This window comes from Muscardinus avellanarius (assembly GCF_963383645.1).
Source record: "Muscardinus avellanarius genome assembly, chromosome: 6".
In the NCBI taxonomy this organism is placed as follows: Eukaryota; Metazoa; Chordata; class Mammalia; order Rodentia; family Gliridae; genus Muscardinus; species Muscardinus avellanarius.
The window spans coordinates 99741874-99755891 of NC_137791.1; the positions used below are offsets into that span (position 1 = coordinate 99741874).

At 41.2% G+C, this 14018-nt stretch overlaps 1 protein-coding gene across 7 annotated transcripts in view; it reads left to right on the forward strand.

Annotated features, from left to right (window-relative positions):
• Positions 1-2312: 2312 nt before the first annotated feature.
• GABRA4 (gamma-aminobutyric acid type A receptor subunit alpha4) overlaps positions 2313-14018 on the forward strand; it is a gene marked incomplete at both ends in the record, with an annotated part of 76288 nt that continues 64582 nt past the window's right edge. For 3 of the 7 annotated variants that reach the window (XM_080697576.1, XM_080697580.1, XM_080697581.1), the window contains 2 exons: positions 2324-2412; positions 2820-2938. In XM_080697576.1, coding sequence (XP_080553702.1) covers positions 2324-2412; positions 2820-2938 — 208 coding nt within the window. Of the gene's footprint in view, positions 2413-2819; positions 2965-14018 lie in introns of those variants that run through there. The other 4 variants (XM_080697577.1, XM_080697578.1, XM_080697575.1 and 1 more) reach the window with 3 other exon arrangements.

Below are 14018 nucleotides of genomic sequence, written 5' to 3' on the forward strand. Positions count from 1 at the left end.
TCCTCCTGTCTCAGCCTCCCAAATGCTGGGATTACAAGTGTGGGCTGCCATGCCCTGCTTTAAATTGAACTTTTTGAATGTTAGATTTTTCTAAAAGAAAATTTTTGTTAGCAGGCAATGTGGTTTTGTTTTATTTATTTTCATATTTCAGGCAGAAAAAAAAATTTGACTTCTGTAAGTAACATAAAAGTAGCATAAATGAAAGGCTGTGAGATCAAATGAAGTGAGGTCCAAATGGCTTTAGTATTGTCTTCAAATGAACTTATACTACTATAAGACAGTTAACACAAGTATAATTTAGAAACAGCTACACGGAAATGAGAAACTCTTTATTTCAAGGAATTAGTTTCACATATTTAAAATTGAAATTTTAAAGATTCCTAATAATATGGAACTTCTTTTCCCAAAGCCGTTTTTGGTTATTTTTAACAGGTGTATTTATAAAACACATATTGTGAGAAAAATAGTTTATAAAATGCTAACTTCAGTTTTGGAAAGTGTAGGAGGATATTAAGATGAGAGAGACAATGTGATAGGATGAAATACAATAATAATATAATGTATTGTGAGCTCTTATGTGGAGACAAGTGTTTTCATGGCCTGTAAGAGGGACACAGTAGTGCTTTTATTTAAAAAAAAATTACCAAAAACAGAAAGGTTGAATTTCACCTGGATTCACAAGAGGGATATGGAAGCGAGCAATTCATTGATTTAACTCTTCATTCAATATATATTGATATACTATGTACCACACACTGTGACAAGAAATAAACGCAGAAGATCAAAAATTACCTAGCTTGGGCTTCGAGGAGATGGGTGTTACAGATGGCATTATGAAGAAATAGCAGAACATCTTGGGAGCACAAAGCCGCTACCATCACACCCCGCGAGCGCTTTGGCTTTCTCGTTTGAACGAAAACTTTAATTAGGAGATGGAAGCGAAAAGCAAAACTCCTGACATAATGTTTCCATATCACAGCAGCCCACTAGTCATCAAAATTTGAACAAATCATTCAAGTTCTAAACAGAACGTAATAGATGGTGTCTCATCCCAGGGACTTAACGTTGAGGAAAGTACTTACGTCATTGCCTCATCATATGACAAATTCCATTGCATCAGTGATAGTGTGCAAGACCCTCCCCCCGAAATCAATAATTAATGTTTTTAAAGATCTGTTGGAAGTAGTTTTAATTCAATAAAACAGCAAAAGTATAGTGTTTTGTCTTCCATTTCAAGTCATATATGATTCTAACTTGCTAGTCCTTCTTACCCAGCCCACTTACATTCTCTCTGTCTCTCTTTCTCTTTCGCTCTCTTCCTCCTCTCCCCCTCCCAGCCATCCCTTCTCACTTCCTAAAAGGGGTCAACTTCTATATGTCAGTCAGCTCCATTCTGGCCATGTTGCAAAAGAAGTGAAAGCGATTTTTCCCGGAGGTCGCTGGTCCCCACTCCTCTCCTCCTTCCAGAAAAGGACAGAGCAGCCCTCCGGAGACCAGCGCGCCGGCCAGGGCTGGCACCTTAAGGACATTTGGCATCTTTAACGCAGCAGCTTAGCAAACGCCTTGGCTGCAGAAGTAGGCTGCGGGGTCCACTTTTAACAGTTTGGCAAAGAGCGCGCTGGGATAGCTCTAGTCCCTGTCACCAGGTGAAATCTTTTCCTCCTTTTGCACCTGCCAGCCCTTACCAGGGCTGAGGAGGAGGGTCCCAAAGGTTGTTTCTGCCTAGACAGGATCCCTCACCTCATCACCAACGCCTCCCACCCCCAGGCCCAGCACTCCAGGTCTCTCCACCATTTCTCCACCTCCAGCCTTGACGACGGGTACGAACAGGTCCTCGCACAGCCGACTGAGCAGAGAGCTCCCTCGGTTAGATCCAAATCCCGGCGGCCGGGAGGAGGACCCGGAGGGAGAAGGGGAGGCCCCGCGCCGCTGTGGGCGGGGACCCGCTGGGTGGGGGCTTGCGGAGGGAGGACCCTGCTCCCGGTCCCCGGAGTTACAGGTTGGAGCAAACTTGCAGGGCCCTGCGCGGTGGCGGGCGCGTCCACGCGAAGCCTGCGCGGGCAGGAAAGGGTGCCGAGCGGTATAGATAGCTCGACATACACATCGGGCGAGGGGAGGAGGGGGCGAGGACGGCAGGTTCCGCCTCCCGGGCCCCGCGCACACACACGCCCACCGCGGCTCGGGCTGGGGAGCGCGGGCGAGTGTGAGCGCGGGCGAGTGTGCGCACGCCGCGGGAGCCACTCTGCCCTCCACTCGCCCCCTGCCCAGGGCATCTTGAGAGCCTGGAAACGTGAACAGGCTTGAAGTATGGCATGTTGCAAAGATGGTTTCTGCCAAGAAGGTACCCGCGATCGCGCTGTGCGCCGCGATCAGTTTCGCCCTCCTGCGCTTTCTGTGCCTGGCGGCGGCTTGGTGAGTTATCTGGGGTCTGGAGGTAGGGGGGTGGCGTGGGGAAGATAGAAAAGTGGCCAGCTTTTGGGTCCTTCTGGCCGCCCACCTCTGCCTGAGCAGACTAGTCCTTCCCGTCTTTACTGTAACACCATGGGCCGAAGCCAGGCTTTTCGGTGACCGCGTAGACACGGAGAGCACCAGAGGTGCCTGGTGCAAGAGGCGTGCGGGTCCTGGGGTGCTCGCTGCCGGGGGGGGGGGGGTGCACTTTGCCTGACCATTTTTTGTCTTCCGCACCCCCCCACCTCAGCCCAGCCCTGCCTCCAGCTTGGGGCGAGCGACTCTTTCCCTAGAAGGCAAACCTGTTTCCACCTGTTCTCAGATCCATTCTTAAAATAATCTTTTCCGCCCCCGTGTTTTTGCGCTTGCAGTTTAAACGAATCCCCAGGACAGAACCAGAAGGAGGAGAAATTGTGCCCGGAAAATTTTACCCGCATCCTGGACAGTTTGCTGGATGGTTATGACAACAGGCTACGTCCTGGATTTGGGGGTATGAACTATTTCAGATGCACAAGTGTGTCCTGTCTGTCCGTCCTGCCTGTCTGTCTGTCTGTGGGAATATCATTAGGTATGCTTCGCGTGCAAAAAATGAAAACGAAAAACAACCCCCCCCCCCATCTTCCCTGGCTTTCCCTCTCTCTCTCTTCCTCTGTTTCTCTTTGCTCTTGGTGAGACCTATGACAAGAAGCCCGCCCCCATCTGTACTTTCCCATCTCCCTGCCCCCTCAGAAGCTTGTCTCTCCCCCACACTAATTACCTCCCGGGACCTGAATGCTGGGGAGGGGAGGCAGGAAAGGTGGGAAGAGGGGAAAGTCAGAAAAGGGAGCCAGGAGCTCAGGCGCCTGCCACCCTGCACCTGAGAATAGTTTCCCTCAACTGACTTTTTGGTCCTGAGCAGGTTTCAGTGGAGGCAGCTAATCCCAAGTCCTCTGTCCTTCCTCCCACGTGTCCCTTCCTCTGCCAAAAGCTCAGCCTGTGTTCTACCTAGGACATGAATCTGGGGCACCAAGCCGGCTGCTCTGCTAGGGAACCCGGCCCTTTTCCTTCTATTCTTTTTACTTTCTTAGGGGAAAATGACATTTGCTTCCCTCCTAAGTTTGGAGTCAGAAGTATCCAGCTTTATTTCTTCCTTCAACAAATATTTATAAAGGGCCTAGAGAATGAGCCATTAACAGCCCCGCTGCTCTCTTTCATATTCATATTTCTTTTGCATATCTAATGAGAACTTATGTGGCAAGCTTTCTGCTAGGGATGAGGTTCACACACATTTTTAGCCTCAAACAGCCTCTCAGTCTAGTTCAGCCAGGACCAGTCACTTGCTAAAATCCCATTCACAGGAGTCTTCTAATGACAAAGTCCTGTTCTTTCCACTGTACTCACTACCCTTCAGAAAATGAGTTGGACAGGACCAAGACTCCATCTTGAAAGAGGTGATTACAGCAGTATTAGCAACAAAAGCAACCACTAATGATGTATTTATGTAATAAAAATTCCATAAAGGCCGTGGGTTTTACAGGCAATGCTCTTTAATCCTTACAAGAATCCCAAGAAAAAGCCATCGCCATCCCCATTTTATAGATGAAGAAACTGAAGCCTGAAAAGTTAAGCAACTGGTCCAAGTTCATAGTTAGTAAATGGCAGATGTGAACCAAGGCTGGTTTATATATATAAAAGTCAAAACCATGTAGGTTGGGATTGGTATCAGATATGAGGTGATGTGATTAGTATCATATAATATTAGAAACATGGAGCAATCTTGTGTTTCCCATTGTGGCTATATAAGAGAGAGATGGTGGGAGAATAGAGAAAGTAAGAGAATAAGAGCAGGGCAGCAATAGATGGGTGGAAGGCAGAGTGTGGTCTCAAAGTAGAAAGAATTGTTTGATAAAAGAGAGTTGGATAGAGTAGAGCTGATAAGCCTTTAGACTCAATCTAGTGTCATTCTTATAGAACAGATGAGAACGAAGAAGGAATTAGACAGGAACTCACAGCATATCAATGATAGGCTGGGATTAGGGATTCTGGATTCCAAACCATTTTTTCTGGATATTATGGGGAAAGTTATGGGAAGCCTCTGAGGTCAGTAATTCAGTTTTAGTTTGTCGACTGTTATAAAGGTGGAAGAGAAGGGTGAAAGTTCCTCTTGTTCTTTTCACATTGCCACTGCAGGAATGAGTTGCCCACACTGCCTTTGCCTTCATGCAAATCTGAAGAGACTTCATTAAAGAAGTGAATCACTTGTCAATGCATGCGCTTTCATAAGTGACACGAGAAATTGTCATTTTAGATCAAAAATAGTTTTGTGGAGAGTGTTCGAGATGATGTGATACCATCTTGAACTATATTATATCAATAAGAGAAGGCTTATCGGGCCAGAAAGGTTTTTAACTTGACATTTGAAGAAAAAAAATTAGCACAAGTGTCAACTCATATGTAGTTTAAATATTCATCAGAGATTTGATATACCTGAACATAAATGAAAGTGAAAAATTATAACTGGAACTATGTAGTCCCATTATTAAATGCTAAGAAGTTAAGATAATTATCTGTCCAGTTGGCTGTAAAGCAAGTTGTAACCCAAAAAGTAAAAGGAATCCATTGTGTCTGGCTCCCTTTTACCATAAACCTTCTCCTATGACATCATATAAACAGTAAGATGAGGGAAATCAGGCTGTGTAAGCCATTACTGGATTTTGGTTCATTACAATATTGTTAAATGTCTCAAGGACATTACTGGTCATCATGGTTGTTATTGCTAAGGTATCTGCATTAGTCACTTGGAGATACTTTCTACGTTTTGTGGGAAGGGGTTGAATTCACCTCACTTTGAGGGTTAGCAGTTGACTAATTATTAATAAATTACTATGTTGCACACTATGGGGCTCTATTTAACTCTGCTCATAAATATTTGTGGTAGGTGTGATTCATCTTGAAGAAGTGGGTCATTCTCTGTAAATGTGTAGTGTTCCAAATGTGACAGAGGAATAGTAATTATCACCTGCAGACAATGTGTTGTCTGTTTACATGAATTTGGAAATGTGCACCACTGAAAATGATAAGAAAACTCGTTGTTAGTACAGATGCCTAGACACCACAAGTTTGATCCCTTCGATGACATTTTATACTTTGTGGAAAGTTTGGCATTTTAAAAATAGGATGAAAACAATTCAGATTTTGACTGGTACACCATAAATATGGATTGACTTCCTGGTTCCTTTAATCCTGCTTCTGCTCTTTGTGGAACATTTACTTTTTATCTGTTTATACAACTTTGCTGTGTTCCATTTAAAATAAAGCTAAAAGCAAAGATTTGAATTGAAATTGGATGGTTTGTGATTGCTCAGTAGGCCAGGCAAGGGTTGAAATAGATTTGGAAACTAAATTACGTATTTTTAACTCAGCAGCACAGCTTGCGATGGGGAAATAAAAGGAGTTGAAATGGTTCTCTTCTTTTCATCCCTCCAGCATTTCCTCTCTCTTGTCTCCACGTTCTCCCATTGGGATAGAAAAGGGACAAAGGTGAGAAGAGAAGGCAGGAGGCATGTTGAGAGACACTGGGATGGGACTTCTGAAGGAATCTAGTTCTTTCAGCCTCTGATGAACCAGTTTCTATCATGCTGAAGTAGCTTGCGCCTGCTTAGAAGTGACACACAAGTAGACCCTTCCACAAAGAAGCCAGTAAATCATTCCTCTTTGCTCTGGTCCACTTTCTGAACTGTTAAGTGATTTTATAAATGCATAGCAAGGGTAGTAGCCCTGGGGAGATAGTTTAGGAACTTTGCCCTTGATCTATTCCATGTGTTTGAAGGGTGACATAGCCTTTTGGCCATTTCAATCTTTGGTAGGCACATGATCAGAAACAATAAATATGTAAATTATAAATGGTTGCTTCTGGTTGTCTCCTACAATTTCTCTGAAATGGGAACAGAGCATTGAGGTCAACTATGCGAAGTCACTCACTAGCATAGTTGGACTTCACATTAGTGGAGTCATATATAGTTTGGAAAACATTTTTATACGTAATGTGTGTATGATTATCACATCAACACAAAGAGATGAGTAGAGAAGGCACCATCCCTTTCTTAGAGAAGAGGCCAAGAAGTTTCAAGGCATTGCTCAAGAACCCTACAGCTAGTCATTGATGAAGTCACAAACTCACACTAGTCTTCAAACCCTCAGTCAGGCAGCTGGCCTATTTCTGTGTCCACTTCTAAGGCTTTTTTTCAGAATCCTGTCTAGCGAAAGTCAAATTTTTCTGAACATACCTTCTCATTAGTCAAGTAAGTCCTTGAATAAGCAAAACTATATTGCCCTCAAAAGAGTGAAATGAGAACTTTGAATCTAATCCCTTAATAATATTTACAACAAAAAATTAAACATAGAAAATGTGTGCATTTAGGTTAACACAGAGTATTTCTTCCATGCAGATCAAGTTTGTCTTTCCAATGTTTTCTTTTTTTTTCTATTTATTTATTTTTATTTTTTTATTTTTTGGTGGTACTAGGGGTGGAACCCAGAGGCTTTCTATCTCCAGGCTATACTCCCAGAGCTATTTTATATTTTATTTGGAAACAGGGTCTCACTAAGTTGCTGAGAGCCTCACTAAGTAGTTGAGGCTGGCTTTGAACCTGTGCGATACTCCTGTCTCAGCCTCCCAAGTGCGGGGGATTACAAGCGTGTGCCACCACGCCCGGCTATTTCCAGTGTTTTCAAATGATCTAGATCTCAAACTAAAGTCAAGTTTCTAAAGTCATATTCTAGCTTTATTGAGTAGATGTCATCAGAGAATATATATTTATAAAAATTCAGAGAAAAAAGACATTTCAAGTTCACAGATATTCTCTTTTGATCTGTCACATTCATTCATTCATTTCTTAAACCAATGTACTGAGAAACCACTATATATGGGAAACAATATGAGGTTAGGAAGATATGATTTTTTGGTCCAGCATAGACATTTTTTGGGGGTTTGTTTTTTGTGATGCTGGAAATTTAACCCAGGGACATCCTACCCATGACCTGTACCCCCAGACCTATTTTTATTTTTTTATTTGGAAACAGAGTCTTACTAAGTTGCTGAGATCCTTGCTAAATTGCTGAGGCTGGCTTCAAACCCATGACCCTCCTATTTTAGCCTCCCAAGGGCTGAGATTATAGGATGTATCACCATGCTTGGCCTCCCACAGGCTTTATAACTAAGCAGTGTAGAGAGATAGACATAATAAAGAAACAACAAAATAATTAAATGAAAATGCTGTGGTACAATATAATTGCATGCAAGAAAGAAAAAGTAATGAGTGAAGAATCTATTTCAGATAGAAATGGTAGTCAAGGAGGTCTTTCAAGTTGAGGGCTAAAGATGTCAAGCATAGAAAGAGTAAAAGAAAAGTTGTTCACAGGCAGAAGGAAAAAAAAAAAAAGAGCAAATGCACGGGAGAAAGTATAAAGTAGATTAGTGTGGTTTAGAGAGTGAAAGGAGTCTCGTATACCTGTACCCAGAAAGCAGGAAGACTCTTATAGAATTAGATTGGAATGGTAATCAGAGGCCAGGCATGCCAAGGCCATTGGGGATATCATTTAAGGAGCTTAGATTATTCTCTTAGTGAACAGGGAAGCTTCAGAGCTCTTCAAGTGAAGGGGTTGACATGGTATGGCTTAGATTGCTATTTGATTGGTTTATTTGATTTCTACATAAAAAAGAGGCGGGACACTTTTGGAAACAAGAGCATCAAAGAAGAACCTTTGTTCTTACTCTTTCCATTAAGCGCATGTATCACGGAATAATATGATAGATGTAAAAATGGATATAAGTTGACCAAATGGATATTTTTAGGGAGGTTTAATTGGACACAAAAATTGGTGGCAGATTTGACATGGTGATTAAAAAAAAAAAAAGGAAAAAAAGCCGGGCATGATGGCGCAGGCATGTAATCCCCGCGTTAGGGAGGCGGAGACAGGAGGATCCCGCAGGTTCGAAATTGGCTTAAGAGACCCCGTTTCCAAAAATAAGAAAAATTGGTCTGGGAGTTTAGCCCAAGGTAGAAGGGCTTCCAGGAACCCCAGTACCACAAAAAAAAAAAAGGAAAAAATATCAAAAGACTCCCTAATTACTATTTTGGGAAGCTGGGCTAAGATGGTGTTTTTTTTATTTTAAAGTTCAGGAAGACTTGCCCAAATTTCTGCCCTTCTGTGCTCACAGTCTAAGGGAAAGAGATAGAAAGTAAGCGACAGAAATAAGTGAACTATGGTCTGTGCCAGGTATCAGTGAACTGTTGTAATGTGAAGCCTGGGAGGAGGTTGCAGCTTTAGCTCAGGTAGTTGGGAAGAGTCCATTGAGAAGGGGATACCTGGCCTGGCAGGGTCTATCAAGCCTAGAATCCTAGTAATTGAGAGACTGAGACAGGAGGATCATAGTTTCAAGCCCAGCTCCAACAACTTAGGAAGACTTTCAGCAACTTAGTGAGAACCTCTTTCAAAATAAAAATAAAAATGGCTAGGGGTATAGATTAGATATAGAATGCCTCTGGGTTTAAGCCCCAGTACCAAAAAATAAAAGAATAAAGAGAAGGTGATAATCTTAACACTCATGACAGGTGGATAAGAATGTAGGCTATGTTTGGGTAGAGGCTTCTGATGAGAAAGAGCTCCAGGTGCAAATGTGTAAGCATTGATATCAGTACTGCCAAAATGAATTTAAAGATTGACAAATAATAAGGGGTCAGTGTGGTGAACAGATGAGGCTGTATAGAGCATTGCAGGCCAGTAAGGCCTTTGCTCTGGTCATGTCTAATCTGACCAGAAGGATTTTAATGGGGGCAAATCCTGGACTGACTCTTTCTTTCTTTCTTTCTTTCTTTCTTTCTTTCTTTCTTTCTTTCTTTCTTTCCTTCTTTCTTTTTCTTTCTTCCTTTCATTTCTATCTTTCTTTCTTTCTTTCTTTCTTACATGGTACTGGGGATTGAACTCAGAAGCATTTTACCTCTGAGCTATGCCCCCAGCTTTTCTTTCCTTCTTGTATGTATGTATGTATGTATGTATGTATGTATTCATCCATCCATCCATTCATTCATTATCTATTTAAGTGTGTGTGTGTGTGTGTGTGTGTGTGTGTGTGTGTGTGTTAAATTGGGTTTGAACTCTGGGGCACTCTACCTCTGAGCTATACCACTAGCTCTATATATTTTTTTTTTTTTTTACTTTGAACCAGTGTCTCACTAGGTTGATGAGAGACTTACCACTTGCTAAGGACGTTCTCAAACCTTCAATCATCTGTCTCAGCCTCCCAAGTACTGGGATTACAGGCAAGGACCACCAATCTCAGCTCTTTTTTTTATTTTGAAAATGGTCTTGCTGAGTTGCTGGGGGTCTCTCCCTAAATTTCTAAGTCTTGCCTTGAATCTGCAATCCTCCTGCCTCTGCCTCCCAAGTACTGGGATAATAAGTGTGGGATAATAAGCATCTGGCTTGGATAATTTTAAAAGGCTCACTTTAACTACTGCATTGAGAACAGGCAGTCAGAAGCAGGACGGATGTGCAGAGGTTTTTTCCCAGTAAGCCAGCAAGAAATGATGAACACTTTGTTCAAGCTGTTGGCAGAGAGGTTTGTCCGTTCCTAAGAAATGATTGGCTTTTGCCTATATTTTGAAGATGAGAGTCTGATGATGACAGCCAGAATGTAGGCACAACTGAAGGGAAGGTGGTCAGCCTAACTCCAGGATTTTGGACTTAAACACCTAGAAAAATGAAGTTGTTGCGATTTTAGCAAAAGCTGATTGGGATTTGGATGAATAATTCCATGTGGATATATCAGGTCTGTGATGCCTTCTAGATAACAAGTGGCGATAAACCTGGGATTTAGGGATGACAGGGGTACCCACGTGCATGGTTTTTAAAGAGGCCACCAGGAGAATAGGAGTGATAGGAAAGAGGCACAAATGTTAAACTCTGATGTTTCCAATGTTAAGAGGTGAGAAAAGAGGAGGAGTCTGTCTGAGTGGGTGTGGGCCTGTGAGAGGCTGTCACAAGAAAACCAAGACAGAGTTGGAAGAAAGAAAGAATTTCCACTAAGTCAGATGCTTATGCCAGATCAGGAAAGATCTGAACTTAAACTTGACCATGAGATTTTGTGATGTGTGTGTGCTCAGTGATTTTGAGAACAGTTTTGGCCACATGATGGAAATGGAAGTCTGATTGAGTTCATTCAGGAGAAAAGGTTGGATGTTCCTAGTTCCTTTCTGGGTAATTTTACCAGGGTATAAAGAAATGGAATAGATACAAAGAGATAGAAGCAAGAAAAGCTTTTTTGGTTTGTTTGTTTAAAACAAAAAATGGGAGAAGGCAGGCATAGTGGCGCAGGTCTGTTATCCCAGGACTTGGGAGGCTGAGACAGGAGGATCACAGGTTTGCAGCCAGCCTCAGCAATTTAGTGAGGCCCTGTTTCCAAATAAAGAAACAAAATAAGACTGGCTCCTAAGCACGGAACCAGAAACATCAAATATAATGCATGATGAAAAGAATAAGAAGGGAAGAATTTAAAGCAGTGTATATAATATGGTTTTATGTTTTGTTTTGTTTTTGTGGTACTGAGGATGAAACCCAGTGATTTGTTCTTAATTTATAGAAATCATCATTTTAAAAATATTTACAAATTGTTTATATTACTAAGTATCATTTTTATCTTTTTTATTTTTATGTGTATCGTATTGAAAATGGCATACATTCACACAGTGCCTAGTGCCCTTCCCCCCACTCCTCCTTTTTCCCCCTTGCAACAATGAGTGTCCAGAAAAACCATGCTACATTCACTCTTACACACATGTTCGAATGTAGCTCCTCTAGTTAGTTAATCAACCTCAGCCTTCTTCCTCTCCTACCCTTCTTTCTAGCTTTGCTGAGATTTCCCTTTCATTACCTGGAGTCCCTTTGGTATCTCTAATACTCCCTAGTTTGGGCATATTAGAGAAAACATATGTCCCTTCTCTTTCTGTGCTTGGCTGATCTCACTTAATATAATGTTCTCCAGGTCTTTCCACCTTTTTGTGAATGACGTGATTTTTTTCTTCTTTATTGCTGAGTAGAATTTCATTGTGTGTATTTCCCATAATTTTGCAATCCATTCATCTGTTGATAGGGACCTAGGTTGGGTCCATATTTTGGCTAATAAGTGCTACTGTGAACATGGGTATGCATATGTTACTGTATTTCTCTGGAACCCAGTGATATTCTGCCTCTGTGCTATATCCTCAGTTTTCTGTTTTTTTTTTTTTTTTTTGAAACAGTTCTCACTAGTTGTTGAGGCTGGCCTAGAACCTGTGGTCTTCCTGTCTTAGTCTCCTAAGTACTGGCAGTATCGCCGTGTGCCACCACACCACACCTGGCAGAGGGTTGCTTTTTAAAGATTAGAAGCATAGTAACTTGTTCTCATACTCAGAAAAAATCTAGAAGAGGATAATTTAGTTTTAGAACAGAGGGAAAAGACAGCTGAAAGAAAGATCCCTAAGAAGGCAGAGAAGATAGAATCTAGAACAAAACTAACTTTCTTATGCTTGGTTTACACAAAACAAAAAGAAATGTACTAGTACTGCCACATATTTATGTTTTCTTTAAGATAAAAACATGCAGCCTGGCGTGGTGGTGCATACCTGAAATCTCAGTACCTGGGAGGCTGAGACAGGAGGATTGCAGGTTCATGGCCAGGCTCAGCAACTTAGTGAGATTCTAAGCCACTTAGTAAGACTATTTCTAAATAAAAAATAAAATACTTCTCAGCATGTATCCTGGACGTAAAAGGTTCCAGGGTCCCATGCCCAGTACCACATACACACAGTAAATAAATAAAAAAAGCTTCAGGTGCATAATTGAATTCATGACTAATAATCCTTGGCTCATGACAAGTTGTTATAATTGGCCTACAAGTAGCCTTGTTTTCATCTATCTAATCTTGTTTTCATTTGCTCATGAAAATATAAGAAACATACCAATGGAACCATCAACTAACGTAGTAGGATTTAGAGAACGATTGTTATTCTGCTACGTGTTTTCCTCAGCCTATCTTCCCCTCCCAAAGCCACATACCGAGTTCTTTTAAAATTATTTCATAGCTTTTCTTTGAATATCATTTCAAATTATCTTCTATTTTAAAGTATACCTAATATATTTAGAGCCCATAGTGGCAGCGCATGCCTGTAATCCCAGTATTTGGGAGGCTGAGACAGGAGACAGCAGATTCAAGACCAGTCTCAGCAACATAGTGAGATCCTGTTTTAAAACAAAAAATCAAAAAGGGGGGGGGGGGCTGGAGTTGTAGCTTGGTGGTAGAGTGCCCCTGGGTTCTATCCCTGTAACTAACACACATGCACACACACACACACACACAGGTGTGTGTGTACACATGCAAAAAGTTTTAATTGCCTTGAACTTTATATAAATGGTTGATGTTTTTTAGACTTAATTACACATTGCCAAAATTCATTTTTATTGCTGCATATTGCTGTAGATAGTTCATTTTGACTGCTGTGTGATATTCCCATTGCATAGGATCCAGCCTATTCATCTCTGTTGGCAGTAGGCTTTTTGCTTGTTTCCAAGATTGTGTTGCTGTGAATATTTTGGCTTGAATTTCCCTGCTGTAAATGTGCAAAAATTTCTTTTGCATACGTCTCAAGAAATGGATGTTTCTGGATCTTAGTGTAAGTGGGTGTTCTACTTGACAAGATAATGCCAAACTGTTTTCCATGGTGAGTTTACAAAATTAAAGTTCCTTTTACAATGAGTATGAGAGTCAGGATCTGCATACCCTGTAATGGCAAGGAAGTGAGTGTGCATTTATCAGGATACTTGACATGGTTATTTTGTTGTGAAAGGACCTGAGTTTCTCTGGTTTCTGTCATGTTCTAATGTAGCTGAACATATTTATTTACCTTTATTGGCCACAAGGATTCTTCTTCTGTGAATTGCTTATTTTCTCTATCTGCCTATATTTTACTATTGTTTTCTTAGGCTTTTTATGTTGATTTGATGGCTTAGTTATTTACAAAGTACATGAGCATTGTTAGAAGGATAATATGGTACAAGAGGCATTAGTCTTGGTTATCTTGTAAGTAGAAGATACTTCTAGAACTCTATGGGGTTATCTGCTTTCTCAGTGATATCACTGGCTATCTGTTTAATATTTAGGAAGGCTTAGAGTTTAATATTTAATAAATAACATGAAAAATTAGGGTTTTTACATATTTCACTAAAGATTTCTTGTTTTATGTTGTAAGTGCATGAGGTTCCTTCATTCTTGGATCCCACAAATGCTTTGTGAGATGCAAATGGACACATGATATAGATACCCAACTCAGGTGCAGAACTGGGGAGGAGAATGAGAACTGACTAGTTTTAAGATGATCAAAACACCTTAGGTCTTCCTCATATTGTAACGGCAAGTTGGATGTCATTATTGGAGACGAAATTAAAAAGTGATGCCCTTTAACCAAGTCTGTGACTGTTAAAGTAAACAGTGGAAAATTATCCGATTCGTTGTTAATTGCCTTCCCACTTTCTCAGCAAGTTAGAATCAATAATTA